The 27,956-nt window shown below is 37.7% G+C and overlaps 2 protein-coding genes across 2 annotated transcripts; one reads left to right on the top strand and one right to left on the bottom strand.

Moving 5' to 3' along the window:
* Positions 1 to 73: 73 nt before the first annotated feature.
* On the bottom strand, positions 74 to 6,726 carry LPPEPSILON2 (Phosphatidic acid phosphatase (PAP2) family protein). The gene is made up of 4 exons (XM_077388200.1): positions 6,251 to 6,726; positions 4,516 to 4,741; positions 2,437 to 2,510; positions 74 to 478 (listed from the first exon to the last, which is right to left on the bottom strand). The coding sequence occupies exons 1-4, from the start codon at positions 6,572 to 6,574 to the stop codon at positions 242 to 244; spliced, it is 861 nt and encodes a 286-aa protein (XP_077244315.1). The 5' UTR covers positions 6,575 to 6,726; the 3' UTR covers positions 74 to 241.
* Positions 6,727 to 23,213: 16,487 nt separating this feature from the next.
* Positions 23,214 to 24,936, top strand: LOC143883299 (tRNA-methyltransferase non-catalytic subunit trm6MTase subunit). Its single transcript, XM_077386645.1, has one exon. The coding sequence runs from the start codon at positions 23,967 to 23,969 to the stop codon at positions 24,702 to 24,704; it is 738 nt and encodes a 245-aa protein (XP_077242760.1). The 5' UTR covers positions 23,214 to 23,966; the 3' UTR covers positions 24,705 to 24,936.
* The last annotated feature ends 3,020 nt before the right edge of the window (positions 24,937 to 27,956 follow it).

Below are 27,956 nucleotides of genomic sequence, written 5' to 3'. Positions count from 1 at the left end.
CCAATTACATGCATACACTCATGCCCACAAATCCATTACCAGTCACATATATTTCGATCTTCTTCAGCAGAAATAGCCATAAGAGGTGGAAATTCAGAACAAAATTCAGATAAGTTCAGAAGGTAAAAATCTGAATCTGAAACTTTTTGACAGAGCAGGTAAGGTGGTTATACATTGCCAATGAAAAAACAATAATAAATACAATAAAATTAATTTTCATTGGCTTACATTTTCCTGTCATTCATATTGTTTCGTCTTCATTCACAAGCCAGTATCGAATTACATACAGCAGGAAAGCTAAACAAAAAGCCACTGAGCCCGAAACCACAACAATCCGGACCAATAAAGAGGAAATGAATGCTTTCCACACAAATGCATGCCAAAGCCAAAACCACATGATAGAGAAAATCGATCCTAACACAGCACCCACAACAACTTGGCTGACGGTATGTAGTAGTTGTGAAACTCGTAACCATGACTGTAAAAAAACACAAAATAAGAGAATGACAGTTAGTATAAGCTACCTTTTAAAAAGTTACCAGAACAACAACAGTATACATTTATGCACTTTTGGTATTCCTATTTTCCTAGGAGACTTTTGTATTTAATTCTATTCTTGGAAACTGAATATATCTAGAAGTTCCTTATTTTAGTTGATACAAGCATTATTTTCCACCACTTGCTCTCAAGATAAAAGTCATGCCTCCAAAATGATCACACAATTGATTAAGAAGCTGGGAATTTATTAACTTATCTTCAGTCAATGGGAGTATGCTTTATAAAAAGAGAACCATCAATGAATTGAAGAGGGAATGAAACTGTTGTCAAATTAAAGTGTCATTAAACTATAAATGCAGTGTCAATGTTGCATGTTGCTACTAATCATGTCTGGCATATAGTATCATGAATCATGATAATAATGCTCCAATGCATCTTTGTGGCTGTAGTAGTATTTTACACAGTATTCTATATTTCTATGGTTGGGTGTTCAATGTGGAGCATCTATTGATAGTATAGTAGGAATTTTTTCATGGCCAAATAAAGAATTTTTCTTGAGAATTGTCACCAGAAGCTGCATGAAGAAGCAGGAGTAAAATAAGAAGTAGAAAGTATTTTATGACCAGAACTACCAAGGAACTGTGACATTTCAATGTGGTAGTGTTTTTTTTCAATGTGGTAGTGTTTTTTTTCAATGTGGTAGTTACCCAAAGTAAATATGCAATTGCACTTGAGTACATCACCGTCTTCATAGATGTGTTTGAAGAAGTTGGTGATTTCCTTATTTCCATGCAAAAGTAAAGGTTGCCAATTATACATATGGCATTGAAGTCAAAAAGCATAACTAGAATGTTATGTTTATAGAGATCAAAGTTTAAAAACTTGATTGAGTAAAGGTCAAGGAAAAGCAATAACTTCCTTCTAGTTTAAAGGTCAAGGAAAAGCAATAACCCTGAGAAACCTTGATCTAGTACTAGAAAAACATGCAAGTGAAAACTTGATTTACTACTCGAACTACTCCATGTGGTATCTGAAAACTAGTTTGAATCATTAAAAACTCAAGGAATTTGACAATAACATTTTTTTTTTACTTCAAAATCTTAACCATGTACTTGAAATTTCTAGTCAACTGGGACTCAGGCCCTCCAGCTTTAGTTCACTTTTGAATTTCTAGCTATGATTCATAGGTAGGACAAGTCATTTCTTTGTGATACTGTGGATTGATTCAGGAAGAAGAATAGAAAGGTAGATTCTAGTTTGCCTAAGAAGAATAGGAGCTATAACCTGCACTACATCTCATGCGCCGTGCCATCTGAATTATTTAACACATCCACCATTAGAAGAGCATTAATGCATTGCTAGCATGCTCCTTAATCACATTATTTAAACAAAAAGATCTAGACAATTATTCTCGCCTTGAGATGAAGATATCAACAAAAAATTCAGCCTACAAGACGCCAAAGTGTATTTTCCATGAGACAGAGAATCAAATGATACAAACATACATCGTTTGATATGGTTTGGTTTTGCAAATGGATAATATAAACAACAGTGTTATGTGTTGTCCATACATATACGATTCATCCAAAGATAGGTGATTGTGTGCATCCGTAGGGAATAGTCCCGCCCTAAAAATTGGGGTGGGGATACCCCATCTCATAAAAAAAACCCACTAAACTTCTCATCCTAAAAGACATTGCATCTCCTAATACAATCTCAGATATACAGTATGTTATGTATCGGATTTTGAGGTATATGTACCAGATATCTGATACTGTAAACCATCATATACTAGTACAGAGGTTCTGATCTTTAGAATACTTAAAGCTAAGAAAATTCTATCCAAAACATTCAGCAAGTTAGAGAGGTTATAAATATGCAAGCTAAAGCTACAAACCAGTAAATATAAGCAAGATAAGTTCAAGCTGAGCTTCTTACAAGATATGAACCGCATATCAAAGCAATTGCTCCAACAGTCACTGTAAGTGGAGTCATCCCCAGCCATTCAACCACTGCGACGAAAAATCCAAAAACAAAAATCATGTCACTAAAGAAAGAAAGAAAGCAAATTATGTAATATGGCATTTGAACAATAATGACAAATTAAATTAGAGATGCTCAAAAACTCGAATTCTGCTTGGAAACCACTCTTTCGATTTCCATGCTTCACTAGGACAAGTCAAAGAAAAGTTTGTTGGTTTATAGATAATTGGACTATTTATTGGAGTTTCCACTAGGTATATGGAGACTGGGCAAAAAAAAATCAACTTGGACGAGCTCCTAGTCAATCAATAAAGTTTTAGACTAAGCAAAGCAGCCAACACCATATTATAGACTTACCTCTAGCTTCATGAAGACAGAAACACCTCACATAAATAAGTTGATGAAGTCTTGGATTTAATATAGATATTCTCGGGGAGAAAAAAGTTAATGAACCAATAAATTGTATAATGGAAATATGCAGACCAACTTCAAAGTTTCAAACTCGTTGATTGACTCACAACTCGGCTGTGTTGACTTTGGCTTGGCTTCGAGTGCTCTCCCTAAACTCAATTTTATAAGAAATTGCATGAGTCAATTATCACATGTGTCTGATTTTAAAAAACTCTGCAGCTTTTCAGTGACTTGGCAGATGGCAATCGAACTACGAAATAACATCCAAGTTTTTGATCACTAGTATTGGGTTACTAAAGAAATATTTTCAAGTCTAGCTTGTGTTTAGGCTGGTAGTGGCATAGAAAATGTGCTGTAACAGTTTATATTGTGTTCACTAACTTGCCTTAGCTTGAGTTTTAGGCTTGTAGTGGTCTAGAACAACAAGTAATGACAATTTACATTGTGTTCACTAATTTGCCCGTGTAAACTCTCTGATGTCTAGAAATTTCATAGTCCTAAGCACAAGCTCCTACTTCTCTAAGGTGTAAATAGACAAACTAGTCCTACACACCCAATACCTCTCTTAATCCAATAACATAGAGAAAAGAAATAGGGCAATTAAAATAGAGTAATTTTTTATACATTTAAATGAAAGCTTTAGCAGGGAATTAAAATAACTGAATTTGGAGATGTTACAGCAATAAAAAGGAAAGATTCATAAGTTTCATCATCCTTCTTCAAAATTTTACCAAGTTTAGATGTTAAAGGCTTCCATTCTTTCTTTAATTCAATTAATAACAGTTGCCATTGATTTTCCTAAAGCCAAAGATACAATCAAATAGAAAACAACAACATAACTTAAAACACCCTTTTCTTTCATTTCCCATTTTACAGTTAACTAACCCAAAGGCCTAACTGCCCTTCAAGAAAACTTAAGGAGCCAATTCAAATTTAAGATTTCAAATAAATTCATCACATACAACAAGACATCCCTTGTCCAATAAAACTATCACTCCCGATGACTAAACCTATTTTTGGTGCAACGGATTCCAAGATAGCGTCTTGAATTTGTGCAACGGATACCAAGTTAGAGACTTGAATTTGAAGATCCTAATTCAAATAAATGAAATGACCAAACTATCTTATAGAAAACCTACCCAACTTACCCCTCGTATGCTACCCATGTAAAATAAGAAAAAGCCTGAGGTAACTTTTTCACATGCGCAGTCACACACATTCCATCCCCACTATAATTCTCATTTCTACATACAAATGAAAAAAAATAAAAGAAAATGAAAATAAATGAAATCTGAAAGTTGGTGCACAAATAGAAGTATTGAAGAGGCAAAGTGCACATAAATGTGACAATTGACATATTGGCATCTTGTGGAGGCCCAATATAATATGTTCAACAAGATAGGATACTGATGCCCCCTTTTTTTCAACAAGATAAGCCCAATATATTTCGTACGATTTTTACGAAAAATGATTTTTCCTTCCAACTTGAATCGTTCAACCCATGAATCCTAAGATTTTAACAACAATCCGGTATTAGCTTAGCACTGTTTGAGTCCGGACAGATAACTCTCAAAATGGAAAGGGATCAGTAAGTTTTTTTTTTTATAAAAAAAATATACTTACATGAAAGAACAGAAAAGACAACTGCAAAGAATATCGACTGTGCATGTGAAGAAGGCATCCCAGGGTCTGATCTCAAAGTGGAAACTGGACGTTCCTGGTTAAGTATCTGCTTCAAAATATTGGAAAGACAGGCATTTATGACTGACCCCATTGCAGTCCACAGGGCTTCTGAATCATGCTTCCAAAGAATGACAGCGCCAAAAAGTGCTGCTACTAGCCACTTGCTCTGCAATCCATAGCAAGAGAGGTGCTAGCCATATCAAATTAAAAGTCGAAAGGAAATTCTCAAGCCAAATGGTGATATATAGAAAAGTCGAAAGATTTAAGATTGAAATAAAGTAGAGAATTTCTAGCCATGAATGATATATAGAAAAAAGTGGCAATAAATGTGTAGAACTTTGTCTATGGAAATTCAGTCCTGAGCATAGTACATAGATCTTAGTTTTGGTATTGGAACATAGAAATATTACCACTAAGTGGTTAAAACTTATGGTGTACAGCTCCGCATTGGTTGACGAGGATTTTTAGTCTTTTCAGACATAGGATTGCATTACACTGATAATATTGCAAAAAACAAACATCAAGTAACAGTCATCCTTTTTAATGGTCTTTTCTTAAGGGTTAGGATTTATTGATAAAGAATAAATAAAGAAATCAACTGCCACTGATAATTGGGGATCATGATATCTAGATAGAGTATCGGTAGGGCTATGATTATTTTCACTTCTCTAGTACGTATTTTTTAATGGTTTTCTCTAGTACGTATTATCTTCACTAAAAATGTAAGGCTTAAAACTGAGAAACGTCACAATTAAATCATCTCAGAAGTCATATGGAATCTTCAATTCATCAATTTTCTTATTTCAGACATAAATGGATTTTCCTGTATTTTCATTTTTGGAGGTGTAGACTAGTGAATTACTGAGTCATTTCTAAGTAAGATTTTTTGTATAAAGAATTGAGTGAGTTTGACTTGATTAGTTTGAAATTTAAAATGAGATTTGATGGCTTTAGATTTGAATAGATTATCATCAGTTGCGTTTAAGTAGAAATAAGACACATTCCACTATCAAGAAGAGACTGAACCTCCCATGTCATCAAGGATTTTCTGGTGAAACTTATATTGAATCAGAGAATCTCTTAATTATGAATGGCCTTTGTGTTCAGCTCTGCTGTAGAAGCCCTAGCTCTAGAAGCTTCATAGCTGTTAATCCCTTTAGCTAAATCGAAGTGTTATTTTCTCTTTATTCTCCTTCATCTTCATTGTGGATTTGTTCACACAATTTAGCTATGTGTACACATACTAATGTAGGGATTTCTGGATTTATGGTGCATAAAATCGCAACATGAATGGACAAACAGTTCAATTGAATCATGAATATGACAAAAGAAAGAAATGAAAAGCTCAAACATCAGTTCTTCATTTGATTCGGACAGTAAATGAAAAATAAGAGGCAACTAAAAACTTCAGTTCTTCAACTGATTGAGAATAGATAAATAATCAATCAAAGAGTATCATTCAAAACCAATAAACCACAAGTCTTATACAAGGCAAAATTCATCAAACCCTTGTAACCAATTTACAATCTTCAGTTCCTCAAGTCAACCACCAAACAGAACAGAAAAAATAGTATGCATAATTCCAATAAAATACCACTTTAAGAAAACCAAGACAAATGAATCAAAACCCCCAAAAAAAAAAAATGGTAACCACAATGATCTAATCCACACAAACCAATCGATTTAGAGTAGATTCCAATCCACCAGGCTCAAAGTCTCTTCGAAAATCCAACGACCCATTTCTCACAATAGGCTCTGTTTCCATGAAGCTTCCCTCCTCAGAATCATCACTGCTTCTAAAAGCAGATATTCTGCTCATCTCAGTCATGGTTTTCGGGCCAAAACCACCAAAATTTACAAAACAACCTCCTCTTCTTCCTGTGATAAACTCGCAAACAAATACCGGATTTGAAGTGGAAAGATTTCTGGATTTCACTGGAGAGGTAAGACAGGGATAGAATCGGAAAGTGGGCGTATAAAAAAGAGATGTTGCTAACATTTTCCTCTCTCCGAGAAGGGATGAGGATTTGTAATTGTTAAGAGAGTTGGAAATTTAAAAAAGTGAAGGAAGACCACCATTATTTTCCGTCTGTTAATCAATATATTTCATCGGTTGGTGTAGGAAAATCCAAGAAGGTATCTAATCGTTAAAACGAAATCCTCCCTTGCCGAGCAGTGAGAAATATTCGGAAGGGTATTTAGGTCAGTTTAAACGGAGATTTTTTACGGGTAAGCCCTTATAGTCCCATAGGATGATCCAAACCGTCCATATGATAGGCCATAAACGGGTTGTGCCCAAAAATTATTTCTATACGCTGAACCCAACCCTGCGATCTATAGATGAACTGTATATTATGCAAACCTCTATAGATCGGAGGGCTAGGATCATCCTATGGAAATGATTTTTTCGGCACAACCTATTTACGTTATGGCCCATCACATGGACGGTTTGGATCATCCTATGGTGTGGTCCGTACAGTACTTTTTGAAAAATAAGGGACCATGAGCCCATGAGGGCTTACACGGTATAAAATTTCGTTTAAACGTATCTGAATAATAATAATAAGCGATGGACGCTAGCAATTCCCTAATAATAATAAAAGATAGTTATTTCCCGCGCTTTTGATAGATTCGCCTCACCTGATCTTTCAAGATTTTACATGTGTAAGCCCGTACGTCGGGTATTTTTAAAAAAGTACTATACCAATTACACATGTAAAGTGTCCATTTGATGTGCCACAACTTAAATAGGTTGAGCCCAAGAAATCATTTCCATATGATGATTTGAGCATCAAATGAACGGTTTGGATCATCCTATGGTACTTTTTGAAAAATATGGGACTTCGTGGGCTTACACCGTATAAAACTCTTGATCTTTCCGTTTAAACATGAGAAACTAATCAAACTATATATGGTGCTTCGGGGTCAAGTCCATTGTAGGCGGTAAAAAAGTGGGGTGTCGTTGGATCAAATATCAAGGATGGTACTGCCTTCACCGGATATAAAATCTCGTTTAAACATAAAATCAAAACCTAAAGATAGTTATAGGGAAATGATTCCAGCGCTCCAATGTTTAGATAAACATGCGCTCTCATTTTTGTCATGTAGTATTTAAAGGGCTTTAAGAGCCTTTTGAGAACCGTAATATTTAAATACTACATGACAAAAATGGGAGCGCATGTTTATCAAAACTTTGGCTCACTGAAATCATTTCCCTAGTTATATCCTTTGCTTTTGATAGATGCACCCGATCTGATCATTCGTTTCTCGAAAGCTCTTTTGCAACCCCTCTTTTGCTCAGGAGAATTGCCACGTGACATGAATAAATGAAGGGCAGTGATGAATCGACTCCCTAATATCTTAAATTGACCCCATTTCTCTGTCCCCTCTCTCTCTCTCACTCTCTCTCTCTCTCAGCACTGCCATATATGGGGTCCATTTAAGATATATGGGGGTCAATTTATCACTGCCCTAAATGAATAGACAAATTTAGCTATGAGTTGGCTCTTCTCGTTTGAGAAACATAAGGGCCACTAAATGGCTTTGTGCGAAATTGCTAGACGCTCCCATAAAACTATGTTCCAAGAGACTCTTTCATGATCACCCTTCTCTTGGGCTTTCATCATCTCATCAGAATGGGGTCGGAAGGAATGAATATCAATGTTCAATCCTTTCTCTTTTATTGGAACTTCCCAATTTCGATTGAGGGGTGAGGATCATTCATTTGGGTTGGGGTTCAAATTTTTTGTACAATCTTACAGATGAACGGACTAGATCATCTCTCACATATTTGTACAGTGAGAATGAGAGAGGAGGAAAGAGAGCGCCCATAACATTCTTATTTGTCTATTGTGGAATTTATCTCTTCATTATTATTTGGGATTTGCTAGGGACCATCACAGCCACATATGCTCAGATTTTGTCTTATTCATTTAATTCATCTTAGGTGGCCGGATGCCTAAATAAGATGTACTCCTTTTGTTTTTATGGGCAAGCTGGGGTTAGGACGGACCCCTACTAGAAATTTAAACAGAAAGAGACATTACAATCTCGTATAGAACCTCTGTCGAGTCCATGGAGACAATGTCTATGAGAGGATATGGGATGGACATTGGATCTATGTCCTCCCCTTTACACACAATCAGTCTTAGACGAGAAATCGGCTCATATCAACAACACATATCGGTAGGCTCAATTGCTCAAACTTATCTGATCGATCATGCACAAAAAATAAGAAACCAGCAATACAAAGATTGCACGAGTATTTTACGTAGTATGGTGCCCATGACGAGTAGATGAAAAATGAAGTTTGATCAAGAACAAAGGATTATAGTGATTTCTCATATATTAATCTAAAATGCACTGCTAGGAAGAACAAAAGTTTATTATGGTTTCTACATCAATCTAAAAATAGATCAAAATAACCAAAATTCTCATTAATCTAAAAATAGATCAAAATAACCAAAATTCTCATTAATCTCAAAATAATCAAAATTCTTTTTCACAATCTCCCTAGCAATTTCTCTTATCCCATCAAGAGACACGCTCTCATCCCCTCAGTGGTATACAATACACTAAATCCTTAGGTTTCCAAGGGTAACTAGAGAAATCCTGCAGTTTGGATCACTACTCTCTATGAGAAAAAATTACAATCACTACAACAAATTAACTGAAACTCACAAATCGCAATATTTTTCCTTGTCCTCTCAATTAAAATGGTACATTGCTGTTGATTTTCTTCAAAAAAATTTAAATATGACATACCTGATTTTTGTAAAAAAAGGGAAAAGAAAAATTAGATGGTGTTAGGGTAACCTTTTCGATGAGGCGAGATGAGGCACAAACTAGGTCGCCCTCTTTAAGGAGAATTTGCTCCTTTATAGAAACTAATTCCGGTGCAGCAGGTCCCAACGTATTTAACTCCAGGATACAGCAGCTCGGCACACTGTCGATCTCTGTCAAACTGTAAGATCAAAGAGAATCGAACCACTATGGAAACACTCCAATTGTTCAACAAAATTAATAAAAGTAGAGAATGACGAAGAAGATTAAGGGTACTGCAATAGTAAACTTTTTGAATTACCAACAAGTTTCACTTTTGTTTTAAAATTACCAAAGGAGTTCACTTTTGTATTAAAACACTAACATACACTTCTCTTTATGAGAGTAATCACCAAGAGTGAAACAGCCCTTGAATCTCATATCAAGAAGTAGACCTGGCAAGAAACCCGCTCGTATTTTCTGGGTCTGGGTCACTCATTTGTGATCTGTTTGAAAACGACCCGTGGGTCCACCCGGCCCTTAAAAACTGGGCCAGTCCGGGTGGACCCGCGGATGCCCACAGGTGCCCTTAGAGAGGTGAAACGATGTTTTATTTTGGGCCTTTTTCTTGTAGTTTTTAGATTTTCATGTATTTTTTCCATAGTTTTTCTGTAGTTTTCCTATAGAGGTACCATCTTTCGGTAGTTTTTCTAATTTGAAGCCTCTTTTTCATATTTTTTCTCCTAGACCTTACCCCCATGATTATCATGAAGGGATTTGCTAGCCGCCTTTGCAGAAAGCTACGTCCGCCCATCCTTTGCGGTTTGCATATGATGACAGCCACATCAATGAATAAGACAAATCTGCCAAAAAGTCATGCAAAGATGGGCGCGAAGTAGCCTTTTGCGAAGGTGGCTATCAAATCCCTATAAAAACAACAGAAATCTTTAAAAAATAAGAAAAAAAAAAACAACAAAAATTCATTAAAAAAACGGGTGACCCGATGGTCCACCCGGGCCATACGGGTGGGGTCCAGGTCAACCAATTAGTGACCCGTAAATTTCAGGGTCATTTTTTACCCGGACCCGTACGGGTCGGGTGAAACCCGGTTCGGCCCAGCCCACCCGTTTGCCAGGTTTATCAAGAACGTAAAAAAATAAGAGAGAAATAACCCTTTTCCACATTTTCCTCCCTCTTCGTTAGAGAAAACAAGAACGGATTTAGCCTCCTCACATTTTTGCTCTTCTTAATCAAGAAAAACTTTAATATCATAACTTTTTACAAAACCCTAGCCGAACCCTTTTGAATAGCTTTTTGAATTTAATCATGTGCTAAGTCTGAAAGGATTTTCTTGGCTTCCTTTCATATTTAAGGGGAGATAAGACTAGAAATGTCAGTGCATATCATTACAGGGTTTATCATGCCTTAGACAATGGGAAACAAATGGTACACCAAAAGAGTAATGTTAGGTACCTAACCAATGTGTCGCGCTTAAACACCTTAGAATCTAGGGTGCAACTCGGGTCGGGTGCAACCAGAAAAAAAGTCGGGTAGGGTGGGGTTGAGTTTTCCCAACCCAAGTTGAGTTTGGGTTGACGGCTTGGGCAACCCGACCCGAGTGAAACCTGAATTTTTTATTTTTATTTTATTAAGCTTAAAAACTCAGGTCGTTCGGCTTCAGGTTGGAGAAAAAGGTTCCTCGAGTCGGGTCGGGTTGGAGTAAATGGTTCCTCGGGTCGGGTTCGGGCTGGCCTCAACCCAACCCGAGTTGCACCCCCTAGAATCATAATATTCAACCATGCTTCACCACCAACGTCACCAGCAGTGCGCCCACTTTGTGATGGTCTTCACTCTGATTGTTCTGCAATGATGTCCAAGAATGATGAAATGTGTTAGGCTAGGCCCTTAAACCACTTAGGATCTTAACAAAGAAAACCTTCCCATTCTCTTTAATTCCAGAACTACATATATAATTCCATTGATCTTGCGCTAGTCAAGAAGGTGGGGTGCCATACCCAATATGATGAATGTTCCACGTACGTCATGATGGCCAATAAGGAATGGCTTGCCAGTGAACGTAAATGCACGTACCTCCCTGCATTGTTGCAAGGTGTCTTGTTTTTCTTGTTCACCATGGAATTTTATTTTCAATGGTTGTGTGGTGAAGTTACATGCAAGGATAAACAATAATGTGAAACTACCATTACTCCAAAAGCTTAAGCCAGTGGAGAAGGCGTTATATAATTAATCTTTTATACTTTAACACTCACCCTCACGTTTGGGCCCTCTTTTTATGGTTGGCCTACACGGGGCACATGTGGCCGGCCCCCTCGTTTATGGGTTGGCCATTCCGTGTGAAATTTTAATATTAAGGAGGTTCGAACTCATACCATGTTAAACTATAGTTACTCCAAAGGCTTAAGTCATTGGAAAAGGCATTATTTAATCTTTTATACTTTAACAAATAAAGATATCAATATCAATCGCTAAGCTTATCTATATATAAGTAGAGCTGTTCATGCAAACCAATAGCAGTCAGAGAGAAGGGCATATGAGTTGAGGAGAAGTATAAATGATGAAATACACCTACTCTTAACAGCTTAAGCTTTTGGAGTAATTGGGTATTTTACATGGTACCAGAGCTATTGCCTCACGGTGGGCCACAAGGGAGGAGGAGTGTTGGAGTATAAATGATTAAATTAGTGTTTAAAAACGTGGATGCGGTCCGGAACGCGGTTGAAAAAAAATCCTTGTCGACTCGGTGCGGACGCGGCCAAGAATTCAGTTGACGTGGCTGAGTACTCGGTTGACGAAGTCATAAATCGGGAAAATCAAGCGAGTTTATTGACTCTATAAAGCGAAACGTGGAAAACAACCAAGGAAAAAGGGTGTCGACTCGGGGGAGTTCTAAAACTATGGCTTAAATAATACCAGCTCTAAGAGCTTAAGCTTTTGGAGTAATTGGTTGTTTCACAAGTTGGACATATGAATTTTAGTGTCTTACCAAGCCAATAGCCTGAAGAATCCACTGCCCAAAAGCACAAGTCATTGAAAAGCTTCGACCAACGTGCATACTGAGATTATCAAACTGGCAGTGATAAAAGGGTTTGGGTCTGGAGCACGTCTGGCATCTTCAGCATAAAGTCTTTCTTCTCCCATTTTGCATTTAGTTCTCATATCTCTCCCCCGGCCAAAGTTTAGTGGACCATCTTCGTAACCGCCAAATGTGGATCACAGATCACCGCCCCTTATGTGTGAGAGATGGGGAAATTGTTTATCACTTGCCATGCACTATTCTTTTTCTAGGGAGGTTTGGTGTCGCATTCTTGGAAAGTTTGGGATGTCATGGGTTTTCCCTCATCAATTGGCAGATCTTATGGAAAGCTGGTACTCAGTACCATGGCCTTCAAAAGGAAGGATTTTAACGGAGAGTGGAGATGCTAACCACTATATGGTTTCTATGGAAGGAGAGAAATGCCAGATTGTTTAAAAGTCTCTCCAAAGGACCTCTATTCATTCACACAAAGATTATTTCCATCGTGATTTTCTGGGTGAGAGTACTCCCATCCTTCAAATTTTATTCTTCATCTAATCTTAACGGGTGCTAGATGGAAATATGTTCAGAGACAGATAGGGTGGAAGCCATTTCACCTCCTTGGGTACCTCCCGACCTAGGTTGGCTCGGCAGGGGTGAGAGGCCACCTTAGAGATGAGTGCAAAGAGACTAAATGGATTTTTTCCGGTCCAATTGGGGTGAAAGACTCCAACTAGTCAGAAGTTAGAGCAATCTTTCAAGGTATTGGGATGATTGAAGATAACATCTCGGACAGACTAATAGTGGAGAGTGACTCTTTAAATGTCATTAGATGGATGGATGGAAGTCGCTCCCATCCTTGGAGATTCGAAGAATTGATCTATGAGATTCATGACCGCTAGATGGTCATCTTATCAGGTTTAATCATGCCCGTCGTTCTGCAAATAGTGAAGCAAATCGGCTAGCCAGAGACGGAGTTAATAAGGCGAGGTTGGAGATATTTGATCATCTTCCTCCTTGAAGTTTTGTATTTTCTTTTATTGCTTTCTTTTCTTTGGTATTTTTGACCATCTTGGTCTTGGAGGTTTTTCTCTCCCTTCTAATTTAAATCATACTATTTAAAAAAAAAAAAAAAACTGAGATTATCAAACTATATATTTCTAAATATTTTCAAAGAATTTGCCAGTAGATGATGGCTCATTTTTCTTAGCCGTCCACTTGCAAATCATTAATTAAACAATTTGGATCATCTCCACCGGCCTGACCAAATGAAGGGTCTGGATCATTCTAATGTCATGTCGGTGTTCCCGGATTAAGCTACTCATATGCTACTCAAGACTTTTCATACCATAATTCCTTCTATCTTAAGGGGACCCTGAAAGCCCACAAATCCCATGAAAACAAGAGGCTGAAGATATAATCAACCTCGTTTTAGGCTTTATCTCCACTTGGACCTTTACAGGCAAGAAAGTCTCATTAGCATCCAAAAGGCACCCACATAGAACCGCAACCACAGTGTAATCATTGGGTTAGAGATGAGTTCTCAGAACAGTGCAAGAATCCAAAGTGTCACTTGCGCCATAATTGAGCTTCTAGAAAAAGCAATTTCCACCAAAGCTCCGCTTTTCTCCTTTCTTCTTCCTTGGCTTTTTTGCTTTCAGATAACCTAAATTATAGAACTCTCCCCCCTTTGAAGATGTGATAGAGAGAATATATATATATGCTAAAAAGGGAAGTGATATATTAGCTCCCTTTTCTTCCCCGGGCCACCACACTTTAGTGAATTCATGTCATCAAGTGGATGATTGGATCAATTGGTGATCATCAGATTCTAATTGGGGTTCTCCACTGCGATAGAAATTCTTGGATAAGATTTTAGGATCATCGCCGGATCGTCATAATCTAACGGTGATCATTCTATCATACAATGTGCTATGATCTAGTGTAACTCTATTATTTCTCTTTGAATTCTATGGAAAGAGCACACATGTTTTCAGAATCGTATTCTATTTCTTGAACTAAATCAAGTATTTTAGTCAGCTTGTGTCATACAAGAATCATTCGCGCGAATGTCCTTGGCATTTTTCATCTACGGTATCAAAGCATACATTATCGGAATCAAAAGTACAGACGAATCTATAAAAGGCAAAAGTCCCATCGGACTATTTGGGAAAAAGAAGAGTTACAGAGATGGGCCCTACGTGCCACGTGGCATCCGGAGAAAAATGAAGCTACATTATTGGTGGGGGCATTGGAAGACAAACCTGCATTTTTCTTTTAAAAAAAGAAAAAGTGAAATTTGGAGGAAATATGACGTGGCATAGACTTGCCGCCTAAGAAATAGAAAAAGGTTTGAGTGGGCCCAGTTAATGGATTCTGATTACGTGTCCAACCGCGCGGGAATCCCGGAAATCCTGTTCTTTCTTCGGTGAATATTTTCCTTGGGAGATAATATTAGTTGTTCTCTTATTTGTATTTTGGTTATTTAAGCTGCAACATAAGGGGCCCACCTTTGATTGATCTGAACCGTTCATTTGATCTCCTTATCCTAAAAAAAAAATAATTAATACCAGTAATGTATAGTGTTTGTCTGTTGAACTTGAATGTGACCCATTACTTGCATATAGCTTTTGACAGTCCATAATAGATCCAATGCAAGTTCTATCGAGTGAATGGTTCAGATCAATTGAAGGTAGGCCCACTATGGGCACTCAAAGGAATTCATAATTTATGAAAAAATTGTACATTAATAGCAGCTTATGAGAGCTCTCAATTCCTAAAACATTCTACTTATATGACATCCATTTCATTCTTCACAATCACTAGCTCATGAAAGTTTGGTAGGGAGATTTGTACCATTGGCGAGGCTCCCCATATCAAAAGGTAGCTGAATTAAACCAACATTAACCATCCTTTTAGTATTTCCCATCCAGATATTAAGGGGGATACTATGAAGATTTATTATGAGAAATGAATGAGAAGCCTAATTCGAGCCCACCCACATGGTAGAAAAGAATGATTCGACCGTTCGTTTAGTAGGCCCGCATGAATATCACAATGATCAAGTGCCCGGCCTGGCCGTCCAGCGCCTAAGCCGGACAGGATATGCCACAGCCTAAGCCGGACAGGATATATCGCAATCACTAGGCGACAAAGGATCTGCCCGGCCTCGCCGTGGCGCCCAGGAGATCTGCCCGGCCATGACGCCCATGAGGTTTGGCCGGCCAGACTTCTGATCCAGATTTTGGCCGGACTGGATAGCCCAGAGGCTTACGCGCTGGACGGCCAGGCCGGGCATCAAGTGATGTGGTTAGTTTGAAAAAAATGAAGAGTTGTTCACACTCATGTTAACTTACGATTTCATGATGAAGATTAGGACCATGGTAACATCATGTAGGTGGATACACCAAATTTCTCCTGTGCTTCTCAAAATAGGAGCTTGTCATAGTGTCATGAAGAATTTTGCCTGTAAATCCTTAATTAGCAAAATAAATGAAGTTCAAGTTTTTTATGAATTGCTTTTCATTGGAAAAAGATATTTACATCTTCTTTTGTAGGAATACTAGGCTGGGTTGAAACTACATCTCAAGGTGTAGTTACAAAGCCACGACCAATTGAACTACAGACCCACATTCCCTTGTTTTGATAATGTCAATCCTGAATTTATTAAACCCTTTGATAATTAGTAGAACATATAACATCTTATTAGAAAATAAATAGAGGAGTGTCATTATCAAGTATACGAAGAAAACGGAGATTGAGCGAAGAAATTTCCACTTCATAAAAATTGAAAGGGGAGTGATAAATCGACCCCCAAATATCTTAAATCGACTCCTCATGTGTCTATCTCTCTCTCCTCTTTTCCCCAAATTGAAAATGGGATATGGGTCCCACCACTGCTATATAGTAGAGGTAGGGGACCCTCAAATTATAGTGTCATTACCATTGTGTACTCAGAGAATTTTGATATGTAGTCTTCCTTCCCGACAAGTCCTCCGTCAATCACTAAAAATAAAAACAAAAACAAAAAAAAAGGCAAAAATTTAAAATAAAATATTAAAGCCTAAGTTTTGTTTTCAGCTTTTTAGCAAGCGATAAGAAAAATATTATTTAAAAAACATTTAACATATACCACTAGCAAGAGAATTTTTATATTTTTATTTTATTTCGTCCTATAATTCTAAGAACATATTCTTGAACAAAAGTAGCAATAATAGTCTGGAATAAATGCTAGAACTGCCTTTTTTCCATTCCCCTTTCATTGAATGTATAACTGGAAAAATAATGGCTTACAAATAAATATTTGTAATGGTTTCAATCTTATCCATCAGTTGCCACGTGTACGGTGAAGATTATGTTAGTGTACACCCACATTACTAGAAAAATAAAGGATTACAAATAAATATTTGAAAACAAAAAGTGAAATGACCAACTGTTGAAAGTCTTCTTTGAATTCAATTTTCCACCAATGGGTCCTACTCCGCTAGTGCGTTTGGATCACCTAAATTAGGAATCAGAATCGGCATCCTATTCCGTTTCGTATTTTAATTCCCCTATAAATTGATTGATTTTTTTTTCAAACAAAAAAACAATAAAAATTTAATTATGAACAAGGTGCGATCAAACTACCACCTCATTGGTGGGAAAAATTCTAGTATTTTTTCCTCATCTATTCCGTTCATTTATTTAAACCAAACTCTGGAATTAAGCAGAATCGAAAGAAGACGCCGATTCCAACACCTGATTCTGGCAATCCAAATGCACACTTAGTAGTGTTCCACATGTACTGGACCATAGTCACCGGTGCAAAGAAAAAGAAGAACCATTACAGTAAAGTTTTTTAAAAGAACTAGTAAGAGTGACAGATAAGAAAAAATAACAATTAGGTGTAGAAATCGGGGAAGAACATGGTTCAAAAAGGCTCTTAATTAGATCATCGGATCCCTTTCATATTTTATATAACAAAATCCTAATCTTTCCTTACCTAATGTCTCTCCAACTTACTTTTTCACTAATAAGGTGCCTAAAGCATCGCGATGGCCTTGTTTTTTAGTTAACTTTTTCCTTTTGGGGTTTGGGTGGGTAACCTCGAGTTCTGATCCCACTTTTGGCTTTCCATGGGTTAAGTATTATATGCATGGATTTGTTATAGTTATCTACTAGTCTTTATACTAATGACTATGTTGTATATATATATAAAGTTTGACAAAATCTCTCTCTCTCTCTCTCTCACACACACGCGCACGCACGCGCTAATTGCTCATACACGTGTGTACGTCCTCCCATGGATGAATATGTTGAAAATTCTTTTAAAGAAACTTAAGTTTTTGATGTCCCATTTCAAGCTTTTAAAAACCATAAATTATTCGGTTTCTTATATACTAGTAAGGTATTCAAAACTATTGAAAAAACATGGTAGTGAAACTGAACTCTCATCCTAATCGACCAATTATATGTGCCTAACCACCATTTCATGCTTTTTATTGGGTCTTATTTTGAAAAAAGAATATGGATACAATAGAAATAAGTGTTTACAAAAACATGCAACTTTTCTGAATTGTATGCTCAGCATACACACATGGGCTCGCATGTCTAAGGCCCTATTTGGATGGTAGAAATTTTCTTGAAAAGCTTAGATAGGGAAAATATTTCTAAAATTTCCTACATTTTTTACACACCGGAATAGATAACTTGAACAAAGCCCGTTTAATTTTCACTTAGAGAGACGACCTTCAATAAATGATAATAACCCTCTATATCGGGGGTTCCAAGCGAAAACCACAGATCCCACATTGGAAAAGTGAATGGATGTGGAAGGGCTTATAAAAACTTGGGCACCCTCCTTTTAACAGCTAGCTTTTATGGGTGAGTGGAGGGAGAGAGTATTGGGGTTCAACATGAAAAGCAAAGATCCCATATCGGAAAAGAGAATGGATCTATGTGGAAGGGCTTATAAAGACTTGGGCACCCTCCCCTTGACGGCTAGTTTTTATGGGTGAGTTCTACCTGGGTCCCAACACTCTAAATTAACCATAATTATGTATTTCCCTCTATATTGTTGAAAGAAAAGTGTTTCACAAGAAAAACTTTTCCATTAGAAATGTTTTCTTGCAATCCAAACAGACCCCAAGAGGATTTCTCCTTAGCTTAAACCCTTTAAAATCATATTAGCAGTTAATTGATAACACTTTGATTAGCTTTTTGATTAATTTGATGTTTTCAAGCATACAACCATCAAGAAAAGCCTAATGATTGAAACTAGAAAGAGAGATGAAAAGCCCTAGAGATTTTCTTACAAAGGCGCTATATATAAATATAGATAAAAGAACTAAGCCCCATGTCCTATCATTGTATCATGAAAACCCTTGAAATCTACGAGTGAAAGGTCCCAAATTCCAAACCTTATACCAAACTAACCACCCTTTTCTCCATCTAATCACCTCCCCTTTCTAATCCATAATTTCAACAATAAAACAACAGTTAAGCCACCAAATCATTCCTTCAATCATAAGAAGAGCCATGTAATAGACATAAAATAAGAGATAAGAGAGATCCATAAATGCCCTTACAATTTCAGTTAATTACAGTACTACGTCTCTTATCCTCGAGGAATATAGTCAATGAAACTGTCTGACTTGCCATAAAAAAATATGAAAAATGACAAAAGGATGGTGGTTGTTAGGCTCTTTCCTAACAGCCACATTTTTGGGCCCGCATTTGGATTAATGGTTGCATCCATTAATCCAGCTGGCAACGAATCAGGCCTACATTGCTGTTGACTTCACCTTAATCAAATGATCTTAGCTAGACTGTTAATTCATTAATTAAACCTTACTATAGGGTTTCACCCACCAAAGATACGCTATCCATTTTTCGTAGTCATGCTCCTTGTACGGATTGGATGTTCGGTCTGGGTGGGCCAGGACCATGCGGGCCGGCTCATAATTGTCTAGAAGATCCACAGTCTGGATTACACATAAAAATCCCCATTTGAGACCCATAAATAGATCGCTAGAATTGAATCATTGATATCTATGGCCATTGTTGTTTGCCTTGTTGAAATTGTTCATCTATAATACATTTTCCTTTTGTTATTCACTTTTAGGGAATGATATCATCCCCCCTGATGCAGGTGCATCTTGCGCACTCAAGAAGATCAACGATCAAGTTCATTAGAAACTTGATCGGACCGTCAGAATCCCTCTAATCAGAAGATATTATGCGGCGCTCAAATCAACGGTCCACGTTGATTACTAATCTTCAAGAGAGTCCTATTTTAGTTTGATTTTATTTAAGATTTGCTTTAAGTAATTTTAGCAATGCTTTAAGTAATCTTAGCAATTTTCTTTAGATGTGATGTCCAAGAAAAGGAATTAGTTAATAGTTTCACTTTTATATAGATTTAGTTAGAGAATTTTTAGGAATTTGATTGAGGTTAGGAGTTTTATTGTTTTGGGAAGTTTCTTTAGAGTAGGAAATTAATTAACGTATGATTAGGATTAGGATTAGTCTTTTCAAAAGCCTATAAATAGGCATCATTGTAAAACGTTTTGATTATTATTGAAATAAAATTTGGTTGCCTATTGTTGCTTTTTAGAGAACGTCCACTAGTACGAACGAGATATCCAGCAACAAGAAGAAGGAAAATGATTGAATAGAGGAACTCCCGAGCATCTGGTGATCTTAGATGTGTCCATATCAATGGAACGGGTGGGGAATCTTTTGTTACAATAGAACCAGAAGTGATGTGGATTATTCAAGAATCGAAGTCGATTTGCTTTATAAAAAGAAGATATCAATGAACTTCTATGAAATGGTTTGGGAACTACTCCTTTGACTGGTGTCGCAATGGCTCTGTTTGCGATATTCCTATCTATTATTTTGGAGATTTATAATTCTTCCGTTTTACTGGATGGAATTTCAATGAGTTAGGTTCATAAGAACCATGAAGTCCTGGTTTTCAATCAAAAATGAATTACTTAGGGATCAGATTTCTAGGCTATTCCGGTAGTTCGACCGTGGAATTCCGTTGTTTCAGTATTTCTGGAATATGAGTGTGTGACTTGTTATAATTGATCCTATTGATAGTACAAAGAATGGGTCTGTCATCTCGATCGAGATGGTTCTGACCTTCTATGAGAGAGTCACCTGTTGATATCTCTACAACAAGCCATCTGTTGCTTATTTTTGCCGCCTCAATTCAATCCGCCACTACGCCCATACGTTACCCACTTACCCCTCCCCCCCCCCATCTGACAGATAAAATGCCCCCATTAACGTTATTCGTTGAGTTTAAAGGCAAAGAAAAACACTAAAGATGGTAAATTTATCCTTAAGCAGTGAACCATTCTCACAGAAACAGTTAGAGGTGGTGAGGGAGGAAATATAAAATAATTTCATAGAAAATTCTACACCTTTGAAATTTGTTGTTGGTAATTTTTTTCAATCAAAAATAAAATTTCTAGCATTTTCAAAACTCACATTCCATGAAAACTATTTTATAAATTAAAAAAATTTCTCTATTTTCAAGGAAAATTGTAAACCTATTAGAACTTGAAACTTTTTTCCCTGGCTTTGTTTGATCCTCACGCATAGTGTGGTTGCGGCACACCATTTTACACCCCATGTTCTGATGTCGTGGGGTCTACCATTTTATACAAATGCACTACATTTCATGTTTTGATATGGCGGGGCCCACAATCTTGACCCAAACCCCGGCGTAAGGTGTCGCCCACCATTTTACGACTCAAGTTTTTGGTGAGTAGGGCCAGCCATTTTACACCCATTAAAGGGAATAAACTCCTAGTCAAAGGGCTATTCTATAATCGATATCCATTAGACTTTTTCTCTAGACCCCAGCAAGGAGGCTGCTGATCAGTTTGATAGAGACACCCCATCTGGTCAAGTCTAGGGCCATGGTGTGGGCACGTTCATGGACCTGTTGATATGGAACGAATATACACCGAATGTTCGCTGATTACATGTAGAAATGATATCTGAGAGAGAACGAGCAACTACAAGGTCAGTAGCAATAGTGGCATTTTGTGTAATAAGGAAGAACGAAAGGGCATTTCTGAAAGACCACTCAGACAACTCAAGAGTAAAAAGGAATAAAAAGGAAAACCTAACCTGTATGACACGAGGGAGCCCACGTGCCACGTTGTGCGTCTCTACCAGCTACGATTAAAGTGATAAGGAGGTAAAAAATCGGCGTGATAAGACTACGATCCATGTCTACCTTTTGTTTTATCTGTATTTTTAATAAAAAATAAATAAACAGATACAATAATAGATTAATTTAATGCATTATTATCGGCAGAGAAAGCAAAGCTCTCCGGCGTTCGTGGCCCGAGGATTTTAAAAAATAGAAACGAGAGGCGTCGAATCGCCTCAACGAGGGAATGATATTTTCACCCCTCTGCAGTACGCATTCGCCCCATTATACGTGAATAGTGGACAACTTTAACACTTTTTGACGTCAAATCACGTTATCAAGAGGCGAATGCGTACTGCAGAGGGGTGAAAATATCAACTCCCTGTATAAATAATAAAGATTAAAAGAAAACGCAAGTGGGGATTTGTTTAATTATACGGACCCGATCGCGTGTCTGACACTCTCTGAAACATGTTTTGATTGATCGGGGGAAAACGGCAGACCCGGCTTTTCCCATGTTTCCGGCTCGCCGAGTCTACTCGTCAATAACTCGTCTCTCTTTCTCTCTGTCTCTCTCGTGATGCTGCTATGTAGCAGTGTCACGTGATCACAGTGCTCGCAGGCTACTAACCGTACATCATATATTCCACACTGATGGGTCCGGCTTCTTATTGTTGAATTTGGGCCGCTGATGCCACAGTTAGGATTAAATCTTCATTGTGAATATTGGGCCCCACATGGGAGATGCATTCTTGGTCCCATGCCAAACAAATATCTCATACGTATGATTAATTCCTTCAAGAATCAAAGGTTTATCTTCTCATGGCAATCATCCAATCGAAGTGGGGCCCATTAGATCATGTTCTTTCTCTCTCTTCCCTCTCCCTATATTTGTAATGACACACCCTACTTATTCTCCTACTCACCAAATATATGCCACATAACAAAAAAACTACTTACACGATTGATTTTCCGAGGTTATTCTTGGCAAATCAAGATGCTTGTTTCCTCCCTTTGACTTCTTATTCCACTACTTTCCAAGCCACCCCCATCCCCACGCAACCAAACACAAACAAGCATTGGATTTGTTTGGGACTCACCTCTAAGCATAGTGGTAAGTAGTATTTGGTTGTCAATCTCTTAGAGTAGTGGTAGAGGGTGTCATTACCAATTTAGAGCTAAGTCGAAGAAAAAAATAAAAAGGTATCATTCCTAAGAAATCCAAGCAAAATGCTACCTTTTTGTGGTTTGGGAGTCTTCATGGATTTCAAAGCTATGTCCGCCCAAATGCCAAGCAAAACCCCTAAGCCATCCGCCTTTTGTGCAGATGCGGGTCCCATGGTGAGCATTTTTGTGGTAGGCCCTCCTTGTAGTTGTCTCGTTAGAAGTTACTAATACGTGGGCCCCATTATGGTGGGCCCCCCACTAACAGACGGTTCGGATAATATCTGGCGAGCATTAATTGGTCGGCAATTCGTCGGCGATCTTTAAATGGAGAAAAGGCATTATAGGCTATGCTGGCGGATGTGATGAGGGGCCCACATTAACCACCGTACAAAAGACAGACAGGCGTGGTCCAAGACTGGTCGCGTCTGGTTTAAGTTCGGTCACCTTAACATTAGTACTACAAAATCAATTTAGATTAAAAATAATATAAGGAAACCAATTTCCATTCGCCTATAAAAGGAGGAACTGCCCTGGCCAAAGGCTCCAGTTCCTGAACCAAATCTCTTCGTAACAAAGAAAGAGTGAGAGAGAAATCAAAAACAAAAAGCTGAGAGATTGTATCCATCCTCCCTTTTTTCCCCCTCAGATTTGATCTCCTTTTTCTTCTTCTCCTCTTCATATCTGCTTTCCTTTTCTTCCTTTTTTTTTTTTTTTCTGTTTTCATTTCAAAAGAGGAATCGCGGGAAACAGAAATTCCAAAAGGAGAAAGATCGGTAACACTTCTCTAGTCTAGATCCATACCTTCTGTTCTTCTTTTCTTTTGATTTTTTTCTTCTCCGCCTCCGTTGAGCAAAATTGTGCAAAAACCAAAGCAGAAATCGTAGCATTTGTGCGAAATCTCACTTCAATAGATCCATAGTTTCTGCTCTTCTTTTTGTTTGATTTTTTTTTCTCCTCCGTTAAGCAAAATTGTGCAAAAAGCAAAGCAGAAATCGTAATATTTGTGCGAAATCTCACTTCAATGGAGTGATCGCCAAAAGACAAAGTTCAAAATCAGCGGTAATCGTCGGTTCGTTGCTCAGGAACTCCAAACAGACGACTGAAATCCGCTCTCTACTTATGCGAGAAACGTTTTCAAGATAAATTAACAAAATCATTAAAATTTAGTATAATGATGGAGTGAAATCCGCTTTCTTTGCATTTCTCTTCTGTTCTTTCTAGCTTCCGAAGAAAAAAAAAAAAAAAACGTAAAAACTCTCGATCTGTCCTGCTGCGATGGACTCCTTCGAGATCGATACCGTGAAAGCAGAAAAAACGAGTGCGATGAGAAGATACAATCGGATCCGAAAGATCGCGAGCATTTTCCGCTATCTCGAGCTATGCATCGCTCTCTTCTTCCTCTCCTGGTTCTCCACTCGCCTTCCGATCGCCATCCGCATCTCCGGCGACTATTTCCGGCAACTCTGCGTAGTTCTCGTCAGTCCTTACTTCGTATTCTTCGTCGGAAACGTCATAATCATCACTCTCGTTGCCAAATCCGGCCAGACATCGGCCGGAACTTCCTCCGGTACCGATCTCTACGACGAGTTCCTCAAAAACAGCGAGAATCGCTACAAAATCCGTACCGAAACACATTCGCCTCCGGCGAATACTCCACCGGAGGAGGAAATCGTATACGAAGACAAGGCCGTATGCGTAGAGAGTAGGTATATTAATACGGATACCGAAAAGTGCAAATGTAGGGATACGGAAACGGTGAAACCCTACCGGAGGAGCCGATCGGAGAATTTGGAGGCGGAGAAGAGGAAGGAAATACGGAGAGAACTCCGGCGATCGGAGACGGAGGTCTGCCCGAAAATGGAGAAATCCGACGAGAATCCAACGGTGGCCTCGTACTCTGAGGATCTGAGCAGTGAGGAGTTCAACCGCAAAATAGATGCGTTCATTGCTGAGCAGCTGAGGAGGTTTCATAGAGAGGAATCGCTTGCCATTGTTCTTCATGAAGAGAGATGAAAAAAAAAATATTAATAGATGGGAAGAAGAAAAAGCAGAGTAGATTTGAAGTTTTCAGTAGAGAAAACCACCTTGTTTTTTTTTATCTTTTTCTCTATCTCATAAGAATGTATCTCTGTACAGAGTAAATAGCGAGGAGGAAAGAAAGATCCATGGATTAAAGCTGTATCTCTGTTTGGTTCTTTTTCATCGTAAATTCATATTAAATAAGATTTTACTTTTCTTTCATGTACTATAGTGTATTAATTCAAGAGCTGGTATTAGCAAAAACCCTGTTTTTTTTCCTCTTCTCATCGTTCTCGGTGTCTTTATAAAAAAACAGAGGTGCCAACAGCAGCTCCTTGTGTTCTCTCACTGTCTAGTAAACTGAACCCAATCTTGACTGGGTCCAACTCACCCGAGGCGATTTGGGCATGATCCTAACCGATTAACTGATGAAATTTTAGACCGTGATTTAATCATATTCACAAAGATTATGGCGCAGTTGGGATACATGGATTTTATAATCAAGGATTCTGATTTTACAAGATAAACCCTGGATTTTATAAGCTAAAAATGTTCAATCTGGGTTTTCACTTGTAAAATCCCGTTTTAACTTATAAAATACAGCGTTTAGTTTGTAAAATCCAGCATTTTACAATTTTGAATTATAAAATCCTTGTGTTGGGAGCCACGTCAAACTCACCCTTAAAAGCTAGCCGTTAAGGGGGAGGGTGCCAATGTCTTTATAATTCCACCCACATACATCCATTCGCTTTTCAGATGTGGGATCTTTGCTTTCGCATGGAAGCCCCAACAATCTCCCCCTCCATGTGGAAGCACCCCCAATAAAAGAAAACAAAATCCCCAAAGGTTCACGAGTTGAGGAAACTCCATAGCATAATTATAGCCATAAGATGTTAGACCATATGGATCACAGTAAACATGGCTTCGGCTTCATATGAGTCGTGCTCTAGGGATCATGTGTCTCCCAAGCCCCACCAATATATTGCACAAATCCAGCTCATGTAATTTCTATATAGAGATCTTACCTGAGGGATTTTTTTTCCATCCTCGAGGGCTCACAAGATTTACCAACCCCACCTCCGATACCACTTGTTAGGACCCGGGTAGAACTCACTCTTAAAAGCTAGCCGTTAAGGGGAGGGGTCCCAAGTCCTTATAAGTCCATCCATATTCTTTCACTTTTCGGATGTGGGATCTTTGCTTTTAGAAGGAACCCCCAACATCTTGTATCGAAAGGGCCACATCCGATTAATTTCCTATTTAGAAACGAGGTGTAGCGCATTTTCTAATGGTCTGGGATTCAATGAAGATAAATTGGGGGTTAGATAATTGATTCTGATTCGGAAGTGCTTGCTGTCTCTCACGTTGATGGATTTAGTGTATTCTGTTGTCAAAAAAGAAATGAAAGGAATGTATTCCAAGTTCCTTTGGGTGAGTGTGTGTATGCTTTAACTAAAGATACCCACAACCTTTCATATAGTTAATAGTTTATACCTGATGACATATCCTACTCTAGGGTCTATTCTTTTTTAAAGGCCCCCTTTGCACTCCTCTTTATACAAAAATGTAGGCACATACATATGTACCTGACTAAAGACATCTAATTATGATATGTGGCTGATATCCACACTACCATATTTTGATAATGGCACTACCATATTTTGATTAGTCAGAGAATTTAGTTTGGATTGATTCCAATTTCTCCTTGTGGAATTATCAATGACACTGTCTATTTTAGGGTTTGGAATCTCTTGTACAACATCAGATTTGAGGCCCCAAAACTAGATGATTCAAATACAATTCTTATGTTTTATTTTATTCTTAATAAACTGGTAGGGTTCTTATTATTCCACAAAACCTGTTTTGCACTATCCATCCCATGAGTTAAACCTCCAGATCTACGGTTATCTGCAGTTGTCATTAAGCATCACCACCACGATTATTAGTTTACTAGTAGAGAATATTAGTATAGTCTTGAACTTGTTTATTATAGTTTGTTAATCTTGTAACAATAGAATCTCCATGCTGAAAACAGCAAAAATGTTTGTGCTAGATGGAATTTCTCAGTCAAGAGAAATCAGGAGAACTGAATAACCTCATGTAGTTGAAAATTTGTGATTGTGAAAATGCCTTCTTATATATTCTCTACCTTAACATGAATAGAAAAAGATGGGTTTAAACCTAAGCATTCACTAATCAGAGTCATTATTTTGAGAAATCTATTTCGTCGTAATTGAACATAGAAATAATCTAATCGGTCCTAGTTTTTTTAGTTACGCTCTAATCTCTTTTGACAACAATGGGGCCATTCTCCATAGGGATAGCAATTCAAGGCTTATTTTTATCGTTCGATAGCCTTGTCGTCTCTTCATGCCGACATTTATTCTTGGTTAAAATAGTACCAAAATCAAATTTTGAACAGTGGAAAAGATAATTTCAAGATAAATTTAATCAAGTAGGATAGCCAATCTCAGGAGCGGCTCATCCAATAATTTCTACCCCCGTGACGAATAGACACAGCGGAGATTAAGTTATGGTTAAGCTCCGGATTCATGTATTGCATTTGCTCTTAATTATTTTAATAATCTTGAAAATTTCTGTCCAATGGTTGCTTTGGTCACCAAGACTTAGTTTTACTTTTTTTTTAAATTTTTTTTTAGAGAAATTATAATGTATAAGTAATTGGTAGTTGCTTATTTTTTATTTGGTTCTCATTATCATCTCCACTAAGAGAGGTATTACGGGGTGGTTGAGAAAGTCTTGTTTCTCGCATGGGATGCTAAAGAGAATACTAAATTTCCAAAGTTACCACTATCTCCCCTCTTTAATATATTGCTAAAGGGATAATGTGGAAAGCTTTCTTTTCTCTTTGTTCTTGTTTTCTTCTTTTCCTTTTCTTATATAGTTTATTACCTGTTAACTTTTCTTTAAGATGGTGTGGGGATTGTATCTAGTCTCCCATTATATTGGAGACAAGTGGGGCTTATCTTAGTTGACTAGAGTCATCGTTTTGGCATCCTCTTCCGGGTATCTTAGTCTGTCTTAGTCGTTTTGAGAGGTCTCTAGTATTAGATAGTTCAATTTGTGAGCATTGAGCCCGGTAAGGATTACGTTAGGCTCTGTTCACTTCTTTTCCCCGGAAAGGAAAGGAAAGGATTTCGTTTTCCTTTCCTTTCCGGGTCACGTGGCAGAAGGAAAAGGAATCTAGGGAAACTGTCAAGGAAAAGGTTTCGTTTTCCTTGGAAA

Source organism: Tasmannia lanceolata, unplaced genomic scaffold (assembly GCF_043159265.1).
Source record: "Tasmannia lanceolata isolate RefF3 unplaced genomic scaffold, GAP_Taslan_0.1 ptg000008l, whole genome shotgun sequence".
Taxonomy (NCBI): domain Eukaryota; kingdom Viridiplantae; phylum Streptophyta; class Magnoliopsida; order Canellales; family Winteraceae; genus Tasmannia; species Tasmannia lanceolata.
The sequence above is the reverse complement of the archived record's forward strand: the minus strand, read 5'-3'. Positions and strand labels throughout refer to the sequence as shown.